At 33.0% G+C, this 22,356-nt stretch overlaps 2 protein-coding genes across 3 annotated transcripts; one reads left to right on the top strand and one right to left on the bottom strand.

Annotated features, from left to right (window-relative positions):
* The first annotated feature begins 1,921 nt into the window (after positions 1-1,921).
* On the top strand, positions 1,922-10,404 carry LOC117788861 (4-aminobutyrate aminotransferase, mitochondrial). 2 transcript variants are annotated; one of them, XM_034627776.1, is made up of 5 exons: positions 1,922-2,079; positions 2,165-2,283; positions 6,732-6,903; positions 8,206-8,368; positions 9,380-10,404. In XM_034627776.1, exons 1-5 carry the CDS (start codon positions 2,013-2,015, stop codon positions 10,344-10,346), a joined length of 1,488 nt encoding a protein of 495 aa, XP_034483667.1. In that variant the 5' UTR covers positions 1,922-2,012; the 3' UTR covers positions 10,347-10,404. The 2 variants fall into 2 exon arrangements, with proteins under 2 accessions (XP_034483667.1, XP_034483668.1); XM_034627777.1 differs by lacking the exons at positions 6,732-6,903; positions 8,206-8,368; positions 9,380-10,404 and adding an exon at positions 4,096-4,252.
* Positions 10,405-14,060: 3,656 nt separating this feature from the next.
* Positions 14,061-18,740, bottom strand: LOC117788864 (mitochondrial import receptor subunit TOM20 homolog). The gene is made up of 3 exons (XM_034627786.1): positions 18,521-18,740; positions 18,388-18,463; positions 14,061-14,490 (listed from the first exon to the last, which is right to left on the bottom strand). Exons 1-3 carry the CDS (start codon positions 18,648-18,650, stop codon positions 14,184-14,186), a joined length of 513 nt encoding a protein of 170 aa, XP_034483677.1. The 5' UTR covers positions 18,651-18,740; the 3' UTR covers positions 14,061-14,183.
* Between the last annotated feature and the right edge of the window lie 3,616 nt (positions 18,741-22,356).

The raw sequence follows: 22,356 nt of genomic DNA, 5'->3' as shown, positions 1-22,356 counted from the left end.
GCTAATTTTTGCTGCAATGCATGCTGGAATAGTACCGTTTATTATCGTGCTTTTTGTTGTGCTCTTTCAATTCTTGGAACTTTTTGAGAACATGTTCAATTTTGTTCGTATTTCATTCCGCATACCTTAATAAAATTTAACAGAAATCGTTAGAGCCGTTTTGTCAAAAATCGACAAAATGTAAGCTTAAAAACATTATATCACCTGCAAAATGTTACCTGAATACTTTAGAAAAAGTTTCAAGGTACGCATAAAAGCCCTCAAACATACCTTTCCAATGATATATAGAACATATCTGTAGCTTCTATGGTTTGGAAACTGTTGGAGTTTCAATTTTAGCGGGATTTAGCGTTTTCCCGCTAAACTAGCGGGAAATTGAAAAAGTCGTAAAACAAACATTTCTAGATTTTCGAAAAGGAATAAATCCCCATCATTACATTTTAGCTTCTTTAGCGCATTGATGCAAATAGACAAACAGACAAACAAACTGACTTTTCATTTCATTTTGAGAAGTCCACTAAAATTCTCAAATTTATTTATCTTTTGAACCAGTTATGGGATTTGGGTGATTGAGGTATCAATCGACGCGTATTTTTAAGTTTTAAAAAATAAAAAATTTTACCAAAAAGCCCCAGCGGCTCCACAAGCTGCGATCATACAAATTTTTCCCCTCCCACTTACACCCCCGTATCTCATGACCCAGGTGAATTAGAAAAAGTTTTAGTATGCCATTTTGTAAGTTAGGACTAAACCTTTCGATCAATATATAACTTGATCTGATCGGACAGTCGTAGGAAATTTTCCAACTTAGCTGTATATATTGTTAGTCGCCTTTCGCACCCTTCGTGCTGCTTTCGTCACTAACGCGAACTGCCGTCCGCAGTGATACACTGTGTACCTACGATATCAATGGGGACAACAAGAAACTGAGCCGTTGCTTTCAAGTTTTTTTTTTATATTAAAACTAAATTTAAAAAATGCGGAGTTTTAACACATAGTTTTTTAAACTGAAGCAGCAACGGTTAGTTTGGTTCAGTCAAGAATTTAATTTAATTATGTTGTTATAGTGTTATCATCGTTTTTCAAACTACATTTTGTAAATGTCTATAATGTCGGTCTTATATCAAAAAAAAAATACCCTTAAATAGGTGGTGTTTTATGATGAATTAACCATTAAAAATTTAAAACTAATTTTCTTCGTCTTGTCGATTTTATGATCTTTTTACCATCTACATCTAATGGTCTTGTTAATTTTATTGTAATAAATCTCAATAGAAAAATAATTTCATGAAAAACTATGAATACATTGGATAAAGAAGTTTGAGGACCATTGGGAAAAAACTTTATTACGTGAGTTGTCTGTGGGAGCTTGAGAAAGGAGCACAAGAGGCAAAAATTTTTGTCTATGCCCCGCTATTTACATCCCCAAAACCACTTATGTAGATGTTTAAGAAGCTCCTTACGAACGTGTGACCACATCAGTGTTGGTAAACGGAATATAGTAGAGACAAATTGCACAAAACAGACATGCAAAATTTCATATTGTATGGAAATTTCAAAGATTTTTTAAAAATAAACTAAGTGAGACCACAATCTTATTTTTGCAGGTAAATTTATCATAAATCACCCCCTATTTGGGCATTTTTTATTTTTATTTTTTTTGAGATTTTTTTTTAATGAGCTGAAATCAAACCGAATCAATACTTCAACATTTCGGATTTTACGATTAAATGTAAGGCTGAGTTTATCTTGACAAAATTGCACCAAAATGCTTTTGACGCAGAACCATGATAATTTTGTACATGATTTAAGATATTTTACCTATTCAATTGATACTCAACAAAGTATGTGGGTAAAAGTAAACGTATACACACACGTTCATGCACATATGTATGTATGTACAATGTACATATGTTTGACAAGCAAGCGGAAGTCTTTTATTCGAGAATCAACCGCCAAGCAGTAACATTCTTACATATTAAAGGCGTAGCAATTCTTTCAATACTGAAAAAATGCGTTTCTTTGGCCTTAATATGTTGCCAAAGGCTCACACGCATATAAGGAAATGCAACATTTTTCGTAAGTTCGATTTAAAGGATATAATATTTTTGGAGTACTCGTACACAACAGTATACGCCTTAATAATATATTTATTTTTTTTAAGAACTTAATTTTGTGAAACAATATTCTACAACTTTGGAGCCCAAGGAGCCCGTTGTACTGTCGAAAACAATCCCCGGACCAAAATCAACTGACCTAAAGACTCAACTGGGGGCAGTTCAGGTAAATTTTACACTGAATAAATACGGTAACGAAATAGTGTTAAAGTATTTACATTCTACATTCGTATATACATACGCATGTACATATATATATATACTTGTATATATATACAGTGGTCGGCATGTTTATTTTGACAAAACGTAAAGTTAAATCTACTCATAGTTTAAACAAACTTTATGAAGATTTTAGTATCAATGAAAAGGTCATTTAGATCCTGTTTGAACTATACAAAATTTTCCTTGACCCATTATGTTCCCATTGAAAATTTTGGATTTATGTAAAAACCTATTTTTTTGACTTTTTTCCTATGGCTTAAACAAAAAATGTTTTAATGCAAAAAGTTTCTTCAAACAATTCTAATAGTGACTGCAAAATTTTAAGAATGGGATGATCTCAGAAAAATTTTCTATGAAAAGAAGAAAAAGTGGCCTAAATAGTCATTTTTAGCAATTTTCAAAAAATCATAATAAAATATAAGCAAAGAGATTTTTGGAAAATTCTTTTTGCAGTCACTATTAGAATTGTTTGAAAAAACTTTTTGCATTAAAACATTTTTTGATAATTCGATTATAACTTAATTATTTGTGTGACCGTTCACTTCGATTAAATTACTTGGCCACACTTTTTGTTTTTTCGCATTCTTCGATTTTTTGTGGGGGAACAACGTAAGCTTTTTGTCATCGTCGGCTGTTAATTCACTGTTGTTATTATGCTGTTATTTATCTGCTGTTCTGCTTTAATTCTGCTGTTGATGACATGCTGTAAAACTGCTATCTATTCTCTATCACATCTTAGATTTGGCCATTCCTGATTATTCATCTGTGCCAGATAAACGTGCTGTGTTGGTCGGATATTCTAGATCATCTGCCTTTCGTACATCATAACGGCCGTTTCTCTTCACTTTCGTCACCTCATAAGGTCCTTAATTCACTTGCAAGCTTTTTTCCTTCAATGAATTGTGTGCGGCATATGACAATTAAACCTCCAACGTGACAGCCAATTTCTGGTTCTTGATTAGTATCGTATTGTTTCTTAGCATGCCTCAGTGTATCTTCCTTCATTTTGTTATGCATCTTCATAGTAGTTTTGATCTCTTTGAGGTAATTTTCCAGGTTTTTCTTTGATGTCATCGCAACCGTACGCTCTACTCTCCTCATCCAGTACACGAGATATCGACAGCTTCTTGGTCTTCAGATCGATCTTTATCGATCTGTATTGATATAGCGTTCTTTCCGCGAGAATTTCGTTAAACATCTTCTGCTTTTTTCCAATTCAAGAGCCTTAGTACGTTGCGCCTCCAGTGCAGTGGTAACATCACAATGTTTTTCTAGCCCTTTAGAACTGGCTCTCTATTGCTTCAATGTCATCTTTGAGTCACTTATTGCCTTCTTTGAGTTCCTTGATTATATCGGTATGCAACTCGGAATTCTTCTTGATCCCCAGCATTTGGACTTTTACCTCGGTCAACGTGTGTTCATGATTGCGCTTGCCCCCCTCTTTCTTATCCTAAGCAGTCGGAATTAACTTGCCACCATCTCTGGTACCTCTGTGATAAAGATGCATTTTCTTATAATCAATTAGTTAATCAACACATGAGGTTTTTTAGTACAAAATTAGTTTTATTGACACGATCGAAAATAGTATACTGTTGCTGCAGCTCTCTAAATGATTTGCAACTGTAACGCGTAAACTTGAAGTCGCTTCGTAAGCCCTACACGAATGACAGATTGTGCATCAACATTGCCAACAACTGCGATCTTTATCATTTGTAAAAAATTCTCATGAAACTCCCATTGATTTCGCAATTTACATCGCCGTATCGATCATATTGCCACGAGCTTGCACATAAGTGTATGAACATTTGCTTAGTTGCAAACAAACAATATGTGGACTCCGCTGAGACACCTTAGGACAACTTCAATTATTAGCTTCATATTTTATTAACAATAAAATTAAGGTAAAGTAACAATAGTAAATTCTTTTAATTAATCTCGAAGTTTCAAATTCTCTAGTTTACTCTTGTCGACTTTTTCCGCATAACTTTGCTTCATTTTTTCGGCGTTGGTTTTGCTGGTGGTGTTCTCTCATCTTCGGCTTCAATAATTCCTTACCGGCAAAAATACTAAAGGTCATCGGCTGTTGGTTCACTACTGTTTTTCCTCATTCTTCAAACCTACCAAAAATCCAAAATATTTGTAAAAATAACACATATACCCGTTCCTAAATTTGCCGTCAACCGAACGTTTTTTCACCGATATTTGTTGTTTTCCATGTAATCCCCTTGATCTCAGAGACTATTAGAGCCAGAGCTACCAAATTTGGTGACAATATTGCTATGTTCTGCACGCAGATCAAGTTTGCTTCAGAATTTTGCTGCGCCCCAATTCCCTTCTAATCGATAAAAAAAAGTAAAAATATGCAATTACCAGGCCAATTTAATAGGTACAGATTTCAAATTGAGCTTATGTATAGATTACCATAAAGTATGCTGAAAATTTTACTGCGATCGGATAATAAACAACGAAGATATTAAGCAAACTAGTTTTGGGGTAACAGCAGGCTCACTTGTTAAGCTAGGTATGGACATAAGATAAAAGCTGTGCGCTAAATGTCAAATCCATATAAAAAAAAAACAGTTGCTAAATTAGTTGGACAGAAATTTAGCCAGCGTTTTAGCTGGTTGGTTTGGAGAACGGATAACATAGAGTTGCCAGATCAAGAAATTGTCGTTTTTCAGCACTGCTAGCTTTTAGCTCGGGTGACTGCGAAAATATGGAATTGTTCAAACATTTTACGCCTGACAAGCTAAAAATTGCCGTTATTCATTTGAAAACAAAACAAAGACGTCTTGTGTTTTTCAACCATGACAAAATTTCAAGAATATTAGCTAAAACTGATAAAAATTGTCAGCCCAAATTATATAAATTATTAATTTTTATTAATAAAATTGAAAAATACGCACATAGCTTTTCTGTGTCTTTGCATATTCGTCCTACTTGAATTAAATGTCTAAATATCCTACACTTTCGTTATTTTCCATTCCCTACGCCTCCTCAATGTAATCTAATCAGTTGTGCGTTTTTAAAAATGTAAACAAAGCACAACTGTCGTAACAGAGTTACCATCATAATTTTGGTTATTTTTGTGTGTTGCGTTGGCAACACTGACATTCGCTCGCCGACAGCTAGATATTGAGCACTTTTCCTTCGCTTGTGTCAAATCTTATGTCCATACCCAGCCTTATGTTAATGTTATAATAACATAATATATTTTAAGATATACATGCGATATCAATGTTATGTTAATATACATTTCTTCTGGTATTTCAATTGTTTATTTTATTTTTATTTATTAATTTATTTATCTTCCTAGCACTACAAGAATAACTTATAAATTATTGTGCTAGTCACAACTACAATTCTGACTCATTGAAAAACATTTGAGTTCTTAAAAAGATTAATTCTACTTATATTTGGTAAGGAATTTTGTATAAATTATTATTATTATAACTATGATTATATATCATTTTATTTTTAATTAAGTGTAGTTAAGTTAATCTTTAAATGGGAAATTTGGATATATTTATGTATTTCTGATGGTTAAGTTATATTTTATTTTAACATCTTGAAAGTAATTAGATTTAGGCTCTGTACGAATTTAAGTTATAACTGTCGAGTGGGCTTGACTGTAGGACTGTCATACCTCACGGCGAGCGTAGCGAGCACGTGGCAGAGCCCCCTTCTTTATAGTTAAAATTTTGTCAAGTTAAAAAATCAAGAAAATTTAATAAATAAAATTGTGTTCAAACCCAAACCTGGAGAGGTATATAAACAGAACAGAACCTAAGTCTTACACTATGGATCGAGCCATCGAACCGAGGCTTTATCAAAATTTTGATGGTTTGCAGCCTTGGTTTGGACAAGGGTAAAATTAAAGAAACAAATACTCCAATGCTTTTATAATTTTAATTTATATTTATATTAGAATCAATACGACACATTTTGAAGAAAACACGTTCCCGTAATATTTTGGAATAAAACGGAGAATTTACAAAACTTTAGTGATGCTCTAAGATCGCCGCAGAGAATATGACAAAGTCCTCCGACTTTTGGCATATCCATATCAGCAAAATTGTCAATCCTTAAATGTTATGGGTATTCTTTCGAACACCGCGTAATCCATGAAAGTTTTCCTTCCACAAATCCAGGAAGACAAATGTCGTCGCATTAATAATCTGCATTTTTGCAATTCCTGTGTTGAAAACAAAAGTTATTTTTTATAGAAATTCAAAAATTTAACCCAGGCTAACCATTCATCAAATTCATATTTCGATGTTTTTGCTCATACAACATTTGTTTTTGACAATTTCTTCGATAAATTTCGAAATGTTACTCAATGGATCATATAAAAGGTAATATTAATATTTTTCTAAATATAATATTTTGCAGAGTACTGGAACTGTTCAATTCTTTGCCGATTATGAGAAATCTACAGGAAACTATATTTTTGATGTAGATGGAAATATTTTACTTGATGTTTATACTCAGATATCGTCAGTTCCGTTGGGCTACAATCATCCAAGGCTTCTCAACCTTTTTAAGGATGACAAGAATATTAAAAGTAAGTCCTTCTGTCAGTACTAAATAAATATTACATAAATATAACAAGCTCATATTCAAAGACAAGCTTTTACGATTATCCATGATTACGCATAAGTCCTAATAGCCTGATAGCTTAAAATTTATTTTGCTACTTGGAGAATGTGTTTGTTGAGTATTCATACTTAAGTATACTTAATGGGGTCGGAAATTTCTCTCTATGCCCGTTACATGGATATGCACAAGACCATTTTACCCTTTTGCCCATTGTCTACGCTAGTGACGAAGTATAACAAATGTTGCGAAAGGCGATACAGAGAGAATGAAAATTTTAATACATCGATTTATTGATTTTGATCGCTAAAGGTATGACTTGAACTGAGAATAGTTTCTACTAAGGCCTTTGATAGCTCACCTGATTCATGAAATGTATGGGTGGGTGGTGCAATATTTAAAATCGTTAAAAAATTCATTTCTTAAAAATTATGCTAATATTATCAATTTCAACTATTACGCCTATAAGTTTCATTTACTCTGAACAAAAATTAATTTTTACATTTAGAATTTTTTTAACGATTACAAAAAAAAATTACTTAACTTAAACGTCAAAAATTTCACAGTATGTTCCACAACATTTTTAGTCATTTGAAAATAAATTCGCTAATTAACTTCCGTAAATGAGTTTATTTACTCACCCTTTGAGTAAAAATATACATACCTTACGATATTATAAAGAATCATATAACAAAAACATAATGATCACTCACAGTTATCTGTCAAACAGCCGAGTATCCCACAGGCAACGTTGGAGACGAAAGGGTTAAAAAGATTATCTGATTTCTACAAAATCCAATCGGTATCAAGAAGTCTTCTTAATAAACAAAGGTCATAGACTTTAGAAAAAAAAAACTGGAAAAGGTTATAGTCGTGACTCCGACTATAGGTATACCCATTACATTCTATTAGGACATTGTATTGATTTAACAACTTAAAAACTTAAACAACTTATAAACTTTGGGTGTGGTGGAAAGGGGCTTGGAGTTCGTAGAAGTCTGTGTACTCTGGCTCGCACAGTCTCTGAGATTTAAGCGCCGATAAGGACGTACGGATGGACAGACGGACATGGGTATACCGACTCGGCTGTTAATACTGATCAAGAACATATATACTTTATTGGCTCGGAGAGGAAGGTCCTGTTACATTCATTTTAACGAATACAATTTACCCTTTTAATTATTTTTTAAGAATCGGATTTTAAAAAGTGTATTAACAAATCGGTTTCGAATTCAATATATGATATATAAATATAATTTTTATACTTCAGCGCTCATCAACAGACCCGCGCTTGGCGTGTTTCCCGGAAAGGAATGGCCGGAAAAACTTCAGTCAATATTGATGAACATTGCTCCAAAAGGATTAAACAAAATCACTACAATGATGTGCGGATCGTGTTCAAACGAAAATGCATTCAAAAGCATTTTTATTTGGTATGTGAATATTATAAATACTTAGCTTTAGTTCAACAACATAAGTATACCTATCCATATTTGCTTCCATTTTTTTTAAATTGATGTGCAAGCATTTAGACATCTAATTTCGGAAAATAATTTTTTTTTATCATAAAGCCATTGATTATCAAGATTCAATTAGCCCCAAGATATGATAATTGGCCAAGATAACTGACCTGAGAAATTAAACTTATTCAAAGAAGTTTGGTTGAAAAGGTTTGCACTCAGTGGCGTGGCTTTGACCGTTAATATAAAAAAAAGTTAGTTCAGTTTTTAATTTTTTTGGAAATCGAAACACGATAAAGAAGCAGACATAGGAACGATCTGTAGAAAATCAAGTTTTAGTATGAAAATTTTTGTTGTTTTTAAAGATATTTCAACCAAACTCACAAATTGTGTATATATGGCCATATGAATGAATTGCAGCTTTCTTTAAAAATGTTAAGAAAAATCTTGCGTCTAATCGAAATTATAAGGTCATATATAATTAAAAACAGGGAATCAAACCGAAATAAATACCGTTTCCGGTACGTCCCTAAACAACTATTTCGGTAAACGGTTCTATTTCGGTTTTTTTCTTTCGGTTCCGGTATCAGTACCGGTACGTACCGGTACAACAATTAAATTAAAACACAAAATAATTAAATTTTATAAAACAAATATATCAACAGATTTTAACAGATATATTCGTATTTTATTGAAGTTGTTTTTTAGTACAAGGCAAAATTATAAAAATTATATGCGCATAGAAAACAATAAATAATTTTCGGAAAAGTGTACCGAAAGCGTACCGGTACTGACCTTTCTGTTTTCGGCTCTTATAAAAAATTTATTTCGGTTACGGTTCCGGTAACCAAAATGAAACGGTTAATTTCGGTTAACGGTTCCGGTATTATTTCCTGATTAAAAATAAATTATTTTGGTAGTTAGCTTAAATGACTTGAAATTGTTAAAAAAAAATTTATTTTTAAAATTTTATTAATTTTGCAGGTACCAAAATAAATTACGTGGGTCCACAGCATTTACTGCAGAAGAAATGAACTCATGTATGATAAACATGCCACCAGGAGCCCCAAATCTCAGCATTCTTTCCTTCAAGGGCGCATTTCATGGACGCACGCTGGGAGCTTTATCTACTACACATTCCAAGTATATTCACAAAATTGATGTTCCATCTTTTGACTGGCCTATTGCATCATTTCCGCAATACAAGTATCCATTAGAGGAAAATATAGCGGAAAATAAAAAAGAAGATGAAAGATGCCTAGGTGAAGTTCAAAGTCTTATTGATCTTTATAACACTAAAGGCAAGCCAGTGGCTGGCGTTATAGTCGAGCCGATACAAAGTGAAGGTGGTGATAATGAAGCTTCGCCTGAATTTTTTAGAGCCCTTCAAAAAATTTGTAAAAAAAATGGTGCAGCGCTTTTAATTGATGAAGTTCAGACTGGAGGAGGAAGTACAGGAAAGTTTTGGTGCCATGAACATTTTAACCTGGAATTCCCACCTGATGTTGTAACATTTAGTAAAAAATTGCAACTTGGAGGATATTTCCATAGTGATGATTTTGTACCAAAAGAACCTTACAGGATTTTTAACACTTGGATGGGCGATCCAGGAAAAATAATTTTGTTAGAAGAAATATTAAAGGTTATTAATGAGGAAAAACTTCTGGAAAATGTTAATTTGGCTGGAAAAGTGCTAAAAGACGGATTAATAAACTTAGAAAAAGAATTTCCACATCTATTAAACTCAACTCGAGGACGTGGTACATTTTTGGCAGTTAACTGTTGTAACACTAAAGTTCGAGATTTGTTAGTGAACACTTTAAAGCTTCACGGCGTTCAAACAGGAGGTTGTGGAGAAATATCAATCCGCTTTCGTCCAGCTTTAATATTTAGGGAACATCATGCCAATATTGTTTTGGATCGATTTAGAACAGTTTTGAAAACTCTTTAAAATTATATATTGTTAATAAATGTGCTCTGATCAATAAATATTTAAAGCTTTAAACCGACAAATTGTTCTTTAATATAATTTGAATGCCTTATACTCTTGCCCACCAATTAAAAAAAAAACTGAAGGATACTTAACAGGTACTCACATAAAATTTGGTATGCCCAAAGCAGAATAAACTCAGAATTTTAAGCATGACATTATCCTCAGCAACAAAAAACCACGGCAAAAAAACTTTATAACTTTTTAAAGCTAAATACAAAAAAAATAGGTAAAGTAAGAGTTTATTTTTAGGAACAATATTTGTATGTCTATGACTTTTCCATTCGCTTAGATAATTTTGGCAGTATTTACTCTCATAATCCCTCCTATCGAATCCCTATTATTTTGTGCAGTTTTGCTGAAAACGTCATCCCCATCGGTTAATAAAAACATTTTATAAGCAGAGATTAAAGATTTACCTTAAGCCAGTATTAACCGATTGAAATTGGTAACCGTAACTCAAACCCTAACTGGAACAAAAACTTTTTGTTATACCGAAACTGAAATTGTTCTAGTTCGAGAAACCCGATTAGTAACCGATTTTTGTGTAATGGTTGGTTTCGTTACAATAAAACATTAAATTTACTTATATCATCCATATGTAATAATCATTCTTTCAACTAATTTTTAACTTAAATATTGCTTATCGATCTTATTCGATTAATCTTTTTGAACTTAAAGAATTTACAGTTAATATTAATGTTTTGGAAACCGAAATCATACCGGTATTTCGAAATCAAAACATCTTTGGAATATGATAAGAATTCGGATATAACCAAAACCTTATCTGGCATCGATTTTAGACCACGTGCTTTAAAAAAAATGCAAGTGTGTATTTAGTTTGGCGTGTTACACTCCATAAAGTATTTATATTCTTGATCAGCCTTGTCTGTATGTGTTGAAGGCAATCTTTTCTCTTATTAAAAGCTTAAAGAGGGAATTAAAATTTTGTCGTTTGGATGGGATAACCACGGCTGCCACACTTGTCGTTTTTGCGCCAATGACACTTTTTTATTGGAATTGCTCCTTTTTGGTTTATTTAATTAAGAGTTAAGAGAATGTAATTAAGATCTAAATTTTTTCGCTCCCAACAATATAAATGTATTGTACCATTGTACTGAACTTCTCCATGTTAATGCTAATTTAAACTAGTCAGCCGGTGCTACAGTCGAGCATACTCGACTGTCGGAGACCCCGGAGACTATGGCAAAAACTAATAATGGAAAAAATTAAAAAATATTTAGTTAACTTAAATGCATATTCCGTCATCTTGGTTACAATGTCTCATAAGACATGAAAGATTTTCATACTAAGACTTGATTTTCGCCCGATCGGTCCTACGACATCTATATGATATAGTAGTCCGATTTGATCCAACTTTATACAGGATATATAAAACCAAGTCATATGCTTATTGTATCAGTTTGCTTTAGATATCTCAAAAAACAAAAAAGTTTTTCATACTAAAACTTAATTTTCACCCGATCGGTCCTATGACATCTATATGATATAATTGACCGATTAAAACCAACTTCGGTAAGGATGTATACGACTAACTTAAACGCATATTCAATAGGTTTGGCTACGATATCTCATAAAACTAAAAAGTTTTTCATACTAAGACTTAATTTTCACCCGATCGGTCCTATGACATCTATATGATATAGTTGACCTATTAGAACCAACTTCGGTAAGGATGTATAAGACTAACTTAAACGCATATTCAATAGGTTTGGTTACGATATCTCATAAAACTAAAAAATTTTTCATACTAAGACTTAATTTTGGCACGATCGGTCCTATGACAGCTATATGATATAGTGGTCTGATTTGAACCAATTTTGAACATGATATATAAAACCAAGTCATATGCTTATTGTATCAGTTCGCTTTAGATATCTCAAAAAACAAATAAGTTTTTCATACTAAAACTTGATTTTCGACCGATTGTTCCTATGGGCCCTATATGATATAGTTGTCCGATTCAAAAAATAAACAAACTTGACCTGCCTGCAACATAGAGGAATCTACATGCCAAATTTTGTGTCACTAGCTTTTAAATTGTTCTTATAATTTGGATATGAAATTTTTTTTTCGATTTGTGGGCGATAAAGGGGCGTGGCCGGATTTTGAAACAAACTTGATCTGCTTGCAATATATAGGAACCTACATACCAAGTTTGGTGTCTCTATATCTTATAGTCTCTGAGATCTAGGCGCTTATACAGACGGACAGACGGACATTGCTATATCGACTCGGCTATTGATGCTGATCAAGAATATATATACTTTATAGGGTCTGCCACGCCTCCTTCTGTCTGTTACGCACATATTCGTTAAAACAAACCCAATAGACCCCTGTACTTTTTTTAAGTACGGGGTCTAAAAAAATGAGCTATTTGATATTAGTTTCATTTGAATATTTTATTTGTTAAAGAAATTTTTTATAAATATGTGTTAAAAAAATTCCGTTTTGCAACTAATTAGGTTGTTTTATAAGAATTGGGTAGTTTTCATGAAATTGGTTTTTTTTATTTCATTAAAACAATTTCATTTGTCTCTTTTTAAACATTTTTTTGGCGCTTTTTTATTTTAGTAACCGTTGGGATAACCATATTAAAAAGCCTACAGAGAAACTATAGGTCGAAAATCCACCTGTAATTTAAAACATTTTTGGGAAAATCCCATATTAATTTACAACATATAGCTGCATTTATATTTATTCGATATATTTAATACAGGGTACAATACCGGAACCGGTACAGAAACAGCCGAACCGTAACCGAAATAATTTTTTATTGAAACCGAAATCCGAAACGTTTGCAACTATACACTTTCGGTACACTTTTCTAATAATAATTTGTTTTTTTTCTGTATGTATATATTTTTATTAATTTTGATTTTTATTTAAAAACAACTTTAAATTTAAGTTAGATTTGATCGATAAAATACGAACATAAACCGATATTTGTTTCGTTTTGATTCCCTGATTTAATAGTTTAGCGGCAATCTGACTATAGTTTTTTTTTAGAAAATAAGCTATGAACCAATGAAATTTGCCAAGCAAACGCCGAAAGCAATTTCCTATGACTTGCTCCGAGTTGCTCCGATTGCAAAAGCCAAACATTTGGTGCAGCTTTTGACTGCTGACCGAAAGCAACAGCAAACAAAATAAACAAATTTTAAGACGACGTCTGCAGTTGCTGCTTCGCCTTTCGTTAGTAAACGGATTCGACCATTGCTTTGACTGCTTTCAAGAGCATAAACAGTAATGTATAAGGCATTTATCCTTAACCTTCGGAGCTTAGGTAAAGACTTTCTTTATTTTTTTGGCGAAAGCAAACAACTAACTGTGGATCGAGTTTCATTTCCATGATGGCCATTAAATAACTTTTATTTATTGAGTTGTTGTACTTAAGGTATGCACTTTAAGAACATAAGGCTAATATCAACATAATAAAAATTTTCACTCATGCAAAAAAGAAAAAAATAAGCCGTCGATCCTTTTTAGTGGACTATAGATCAAAGTATTAATTATGAAAGATTTTGTCTCATTGATCCGGTTCGTGATGATGCTCGAGCTTTTTCTTTGACCTATTTCTTTGAAAATGATTATAGATAAATATTAAGTTATAACAAACTATCGACATATCTATAAATACTTAGAATTGTAAAATTGGTAACGAAATCAGTAATTGTACAATACATTTGTAATGCAGTTTATTAAATTATATGAAGAAGCCCTTATCTGCTATTTGTTGAAATTTATATGCCAGGCTCTTTAATTATTTTTAAACTATTATTCCAAGTCATCAATAACTGCATGTCCTGAATTTTCTAAAATGTTCGACGTGTTCTCAATTTGACTCGAGCGTGAGCCAGGACCGACCAGACCATCACTAGATTCCGCAGCCCGATTTCCAAACTCCTGCATTTTGATTATTAACATTGCAAAAACTTGGGCCGGTAATGATGATTGAAGTACTTGTAGTAGGCGAGCGGGCTGACCACATACAACGATGGCATTTGCTAAATGCTCGACGCCAGTTTCAAAATCTCCACGGGCTATTAAGGTCTCGCCAAGCTGAATTTCTTGAAGGAAATATCTGAAAGTAAAAATGACAATTATTATTTAAATAACTTTATTTACAACATAATATGTAGCTTGTGGAGTTATAAGCAACTTGAAATCGAAATTTAAAAAACGAATTCCCTTTTATATATATGGGTACAACGCAAACTGATATACAGCTGCTAAAAAAAACTACCATCTTTTTAATAAGTTTTAGTACCATTTGTAAGTATAAGAAACTTATGAATGCGTTTTAATAAGTAGAAAGTATTATTCTCATGAATAAACGAGTAAAATTCATAGTTATATCTAACAATTTTAATATTTTTAAGAAAATGGGTAAAAGATCAAGAAAATTGACGAAACAAATAACATTTTTCAATTATGCACTCCAAATTGTATATAAAAAACAAGTGGGCGGTTACAGTCGAGCACGCTCGACATCATGATACCCTGAGCCCAGGTACTTTGCACTGAAAGTTGATTTGCAAACGATTGTTCCTATGGCAGCTATATGATATATGGAACCGAATTAAACTAAATTTGGTCAGAATGTACAAAACCAACTTAAATGAATATTTTAACAGTTTGGTTAAGATATCTCAAAAAACAAAAAAACTTTTTCATACTAAGGGCCGGTTTTTTTAATGTCTCCTTAAATTTTATAAAATAGATAAATTCAAATTTGACATTGACTTCTATACATTTTACGTCAAAATATCTGTTGTATAGTTATCAAACCCCTTAAATAGACATTGAAAAACCGGCCCTTAGACTTAATTATCGATTGAGCGTCTCTATGGAAGCTCTATTATATAGTGGGCCGATTTGAACCAAATTTGGTTAGGATGTATAATACCAGCCCAGATCAGTTTGATTCTGATATCTCAACAAACAAAAAACTTTTTCGTACTAAAACTTCATTTTCGACGTATCGTTCCCATGGCAGCTATATGATAAGTGGTCCAATTCAAAAATAAAAACAAAACTTGATTTGCCTATGGTATCCAGGAATCGGCATGCCAAGTTTGAAGTCTCTAGCTCTTATGTATCTGAGATCGACGAGCTCGAACAGACGGACAGACAGACGGACATGGCTCAACCGACTCGGCTGTTGATCCTGATCAAGAATATATATACTTTGGGGGGTCTGCCACGCCCCCTTATGTCTGTTACATACATTCTTTCAAACACATTATACCCTTTTTCGCCCATTTTCAATTTACTCAGTGTAAAACAAGTGTGAAAGGCTATAGTTGAGATCCCGACCATAGGATACCCGGTACTTATTTCAATATATATAAAAGAACTTTAAAGCAATTACGACCCAATCAAAACTACTGCATACTTTTATTTGATTTTATTGAAATAGTAACTTTATTAATAACTTTGGTTAGCTATTACTCTCGTTCTACTTGTCCGATCTCCAACGCATTTGGAGTCTGTGGGCGAAAGTTTGGTATCTCTATCTCTTATAGTCTCTGAGATCCAGGCGTTCACAAGGACGGACAGACGGACGGACACACGGCTATATCGACTCGGCTGTTGATGCTGATCAACAATATATGCTCTTTATGGGGTCGGAGACAGGTTTGCCAAGTCAGCTGTTTCCCGTCAGATCTGACGTTTTTCGAATGCCAAATGCGGGAAAAATTGTGATCTAGCAGGTGACGGGAATTCTAGCTTTATTGAAAGGTGCAATGGATTTGTTGGCTTTTTGAAAATTTCTGTCAGCATGTCGAAATATCAAAGCATGGCAATGGCAACACTGCTGATCATACTAGACTTATAAGCAGCAACTGCCTTTTTGGCAAGAGTCCATAAATTCTCGTTTGGACTTAGGTCTAGTGGCTTCTACGGTGTCATAAACTTGTTGAAAGATCTCTACTAGTGTCATCTCAGAGTCTGCGTAGGGTTGCATTATTTATCCATCAGATATTGCCACTTAACTATCATCTATCGATATACCATTCCTCCCTTTTTCGGTATCAAAAAGGATTCCAGGTCGGTTATACGAGATGATTTTAAATGTATCCTGGATACAGTATCCAACAAAATTGAAAGAAATCCACAGATTTATATCGAAAATTGGCATATCGATAGCCTGTGTGGACTGAGAGAACAGCTGATGAGTGTATCAGGAATATATGCTTTTCATTTATTTTTGATGAAGCGAGTAATGATGAGACATGTGAACGGCACCCCTAAAAGCCGTTTAAAAAAATTTAAAAAAAAAACACAATAAAAAAAATGTTTTTTGTCATTTGGGGCCCACATCTATCCAAAAAAGTGGGTTTGGTTCAGTTCAGATTTGGGCTGTTGCCTTGTGTAATTGGCGCGACCAACACAATCACTTCTTCGTCAGAGTTCATATGTTTTCTTTTAAATATTAGTTGAACTTTAAAATTTAGCTCTGTCTACAAAGCACAGCACAAACACAAGAAATAAATAACAAATTCCTGGAGGGGATTTTTCGGGTGCTGGGGACAGGCCTTTAAACTGTAATAAAGAGCTGGAGACTATTGGAATTTCTGACTGTTAAAAATGAAAGTTCCGTATACAATACATATACTTAAAAAAGGTCTACGTTCATTAAAAATTGACAAAAAAAAAATAAAATGGTATAATGGATTTAAGTAATTATACCTAAGCCTTTGCAGATTTTTGTTTTGTTTTGATTGGTTAGGCCTATGACACAATTGAAGTTTAATAGATTTTATCTCGTGACTCTCCGCTTATTTTATTTAAGCTCATCGACAGAATTAGACAATTCGCATTTTGTAACAAAAATTAGTTAATTAGAAATATGGAAACTCTTTACAAATAGTTTGCATGCTATCCAATTTTTCTAAGTCATTCTGATGATTTTACGTAACGTATCACCGGTAACCAAAAATAAGACCATACTTTTGTATTGTACCAAAATCTCTGACATTTGATTTTGTGTCTTGCCTTTATTATGATTTTAGGCAAGGATTCGAATTTTGTCGATGAAGCATTATGGTAAGCCGCTTTTTATGCAAAACAAATACCGTAAAGGCCGCCCTAAATCGGGGAAAGTATTCATCTCGAAAACTGAGAGAGAAGCATCGTGAGATCATGAGATTAAATCTTTAATGAAAAAACAAATTGTTTAATAAAAATACTTCTGAGGCTTCAAAATACATAATATCGTATCATGTGCTGAATCATGCATCTACATATGTAAAAGAAAAAAGCTCAAATAATAGCAATCAACAGCAATCGACTAAGTGTTGCAAAACAAGTCGAATTTCAAAGCAAATGGTCGATATTTTCTTCGGAAAATCTGGTCATGTGACTGAATTTTTTTGAAAATTAAGGAAAAGCAATCGCCGGACAACTAATTAAAACTCAACTCAAGTTAAAAACAATAGGACTAGCTAATAATTTCTTAATTTACACACTACGAAATACCCAGCGGTCTTTGTACGTTGTAGCGTTAAAAGGTTCTCGATTAGTAATGGAATTGTTAAAATTGCTCTATTAATTCGATACTTTTGACTCTCAGGGAGGAAGTGGCGTGGCAAACTGGATCTGTATAGGACCTGCAGGAACCTCCATACCTACTTCGATGGCCCTACCTATGTATAACAGAGTTTCAAAATGAAAAAAAAAAATTCCAAATAAAAATTAGTTGGTAGGTCTCAACTAGTTTCTTTTAAATTTAATGTCAAAACGACTATATAAAATTAATTTTTTGTATTGTTGTTTTGTGCATCTTGTCACTAATTTATCTCTAAATTCAATCGCTCTGATTGTTTTTTTTTTTAGGTTTGAAGCTTTCGGTATAAAACAGACCTTTACCATGTGTTGGTTCTATGTAATATGCTATGAGCCACTGTATACACATACTATGTACCCACGTGCATCCTTCATTATGTAATATACAAGTTCAATATTCAACGATTACCTTTCTATGGCTTCATGGTCATTCAAATTTGGCATTCCTTGTTTGGATGATCCGGTCTTACGATTGCGTCGACGCCCTAAATATTTATTTTCGTTAAAAATATTACAAATTGTCATTATAGGCATATTCTTACGCTCGCGAACTTTTTTCTTGTAGTCGGGCTCGCCACGACGCTTTTTGTCAAAATAAATGCAATATCCTATGAACAGTGTCCCTGCTAGTCCTGCTGCAATTCCAATTGCAGTTTTGTTTATTTCAATCATTTTTTAAGAGAATAAACTTTTAACAAGACATATACCACAAAGTGGCATATGGACCTGAAACTATTAGGGATGAAACCGATTATAGTCAATAGATTCACAATGAATTACTTAGGGTATTCCTAAAATAGATTCAGAGTTGGCTTGGATCATGATGAAATTATAACAAGGTGATTGCTTCGCTCTCTTTCGGGTCCACGATTTTGCTCTCAGCACTGAGAGCGTTTGACGTGAGACGAAGGAGATAGATATATAGAAAAGTTGTTTTGTTTGGTTTTGTATACTGTTCACTCATTTTCGTTTGTGTGCTGTGAAATAAATCCCACAAAAAAACCTCTACACGAGGTAAAAGTCTAGTGACGATAGCAAATTCAAGTCCCAAAATTTCTGATATCCAATTTTGTGTCGAACACAATTCAGTTTAATCTAAAAATTTTAAATAAAAATATAAAGTGATAAAAAAATAAACGAAAAAACATCGGTCAGGATGTATAAAACTAAATTAAATGCATATTCAATCAATTTGGTTAAAATATTTCATCAAACAAAAAAATTTTTTCATACTTAAACCTAATTTTGACCCGATCGACCTATGACAGCTATATGATTTAGGAGTCCGATTTGAACCAACTTTGGTCAGGATATATAAAACCAAGTTAAATGCATATTGTATCAGTTTGGTTGAGATATCTCAAAAAACCAAAAAGTTTTTCGTACTAAAACGTGATTTTCGACCGATAAAAAAATGTATTTATTCACTTAACAGGTGATATCTTCCAAACCCCTCAGCCAAAGTTTAATAAAAATCGTTAGAGCCGTTTTGTCAGAAATCACCAAAATGGAAGCTAAAAAACTTTATTTCACCTGTAAAATGTTACCTGAGTACTTTAGAAAAAATGTAAAGGTACACCTAAAAGCCCTCAAGCACACCTTTTTAATGATATATAGAACATATCTGTAGCTTGTATGGTTTGGAAACTGTTGAGGTTTAAATTTTATCGGGATTTAGCGCTTTCCCGCTAAGCTAGTGGTTTTTTTCAAAAAGTCGTGGAACAAACATTTCTAGATTTTTGAAGTGGAATAGATCCCCATCATTTATCTAAGCTTCTTTAGCGCTTTGATACAAACAGACATACAAACAAACTGACTTCATTTCATTTTGAGAAGTCCACTAAAAATTTCAAATTTAGTTATCCTTTGAACCAGTTGTCGGGTTTGTGTAATCGAGGTATCAATCAACGCATATTTTTAATAAGAATTTGAAAAAATAAAAAATTTAACCAAAAGACATGAACAGCCCCATTAGCTGCAATCATTGAAATTTTTCCCCTCCCACTTGCACCCCTATATCTCATGACCCAGGTGAATTAGAAAAATGTTTAGTATGTCATTTTGTTGTTAGGACTTAACCTTTCGATCGGTATACAACTCGATCTGATCGGACAGTCATAGCAAATTTTCCAAATTAGCTGTATATATTGTTAGTCGCCTTTCGCACCCTTCGTTCGCAGTGATAAAATTAAAATAAAAAGCAATGGTATGTTTTTCTTATATTTATTAATTAAATCATGAAACCAACGTTGTTTGTTTTTGTATTTTAATTTTCTCATTAAGTGCGTACACGACGCAACCGCTCATGACAACGTTTGCATTCGCTCTGAGCAATCGTGGCCCCGAAAAAGACACAGCGTCGAGTGAAGCATTCACTTTGTTATAATTTCATCATGGCTTTGATTTGGTTTTTGCACACTAGTGGGATTCCTGAAACAGATTCGGATTAGATTTCTATTTGGTTTAAGCAAATCTGAATCAGTTTCAGGAACGACCCTTTTTACACACTGATTTGATTTTGGTTTCGAGAATTAAAAAAACGATGGCAAAACACAAATTGACAAAGTGTGAAAAATGTGTTTTTCTAAGATTTTCTTATGAATAGTTTAGTTGCAGAATAGTATTATTAGAATAATACTATATGTTAAGCTGCAATTTTACACATTAACAGCTCCTTTATTATCTGCGTCTTTTTAAGCAATTTTCGGGAATTAGCTTCAATTCTCACATCCCTTTAATATCTGTCATATCCATCTGGGACATTTTTAGTAATTATCCATCATAAATATACAGTTCTTTTATTATTAATTCTTAAAATGTAAGAAACTTTCAACATTCTCCCAATTAAAATCACCACAAAATGTAAACAAACACCAAGTGTGACCAAATATTGTTATCAAAATGCATGGTCTCACATATTATCGAAATGAAATCAAAACGAAATCAGCCTCAGACCTGATTTCGTAAAGTTACTTATGGTTACCACACTTTCCGAATAACTTTTTAAATTTGCCTGGCAGCCCTACACATTTTTGTATGGAGCAGCTGTGAACAGCTGATCGGTGAAATCAAATCTGCAACGAAACCAAATCCGAATCTGTTTCAGGAATCCCACCACTGTTTAAATTTTGATTTCGTAATTTTTAAAAAATGGGCGATTATACAGCATAACAAAAGAAAGCGTGAAAACTATTTTTCTAAGACATTTCAATAATAGTTTGCGTACAGAAATATAATTTTAAAATTTTTTATAATGCTGTAATTAAAAAATTATTGGTTCCTTTTTATCTCCGACTTCTTTAACCTTATTTTCAAGCTTCGGCTGCAATTCCCTTAGCGCTTTCTAAGCTTCCATATCCATATGGAAAATCTATAGTAATTTTCTTGCTTTAAATCTAGAAAATTGTATGTAACAATGAGAAGGAGGCATCTCCGACCCTATAAAGTATTTATATTCCGTCTGTGTGAGCACCTAGATCTCAGAGACTATAAGTGATAGAACAACCAAATTTGTCACACCGATTTCTGTATACCTCACGGAGATAAAGTTTGTTTTAAATTTTTGCCACGTCCCCTTCGCCTCCGTAAATCGCGAAAAACCACCACACCCACAGTTCTTAAGAAAATAAGTATTTTGTGGTAATTAATATTATCTATTATCAGACTGATTCGCAGCCAGATCGAAAAGTTAATTGGCAGTTACATATGTTTTCAAAGCAATACAAGTAATTTCTTAAAAGTACTTTTATATATATTGAAAGAAGTAACGGGTACCCTATGTTCGAGATCTCGACTATAGTTTTATAGTTATCAATACTTGAATCTTTCAACGTTCTCCATATAAAAGTCATTCTCATATAAAAAGAATATGACTTAGTGCAGATTATTTGGAAAATATTAGTGTGGCCAGTTTTTCTATATGTACATATGTATGTAGCTATGAATAGCTGATTGCCGAAATACCAGAGCTCGCAAATAACAGTTAAGACTTTCAGCGTGTCCGTAAAAAACACTTCTCGAACGGACACAACGAGAAAGAGATCGAAAATACACTCACAGTTCTGTTTTTGCTCAGTTGTCAAGCGCTCAAGCAAAAACAGTTATTATGCGTAATTGATTTAACGATCTTTGTACGAATATTAAGCAAATGTCACTTGCATTTGAAAGTTCTATTTATCTAAATATATACATAAATAAAATAGTAATAAATATATACCCATTTTTTATCATACAATCAACTTTGAACAATAAAAATTGTACGTATGTACATTTTCCAGCGGCTTTAAAGTTCGTGTCGCTACCTAAAGAATACGCACTTAAAACAACAACAACATCAAAGGACACTTTAATGTTTTGCTCATTTGCCAACAGTTGTTTC

Source organism: Drosophila innubila (genome assembly GCF_004354385.1).
Source record: "Drosophila innubila isolate TH190305 chromosome 3L unlocalized genomic scaffold, UK_Dinn_1.0 0_D_3L, whole genome shotgun sequence".
Taxonomy (NCBI): Eukaryota; Metazoa; Arthropoda; class Insecta; order Diptera; family Drosophilidae; genus Drosophila; species Drosophila innubila.
Note: the sequence above shows the minus strand (reverse complement) of the source record. Positions and strands in the feature narration are given on the sequence as shown.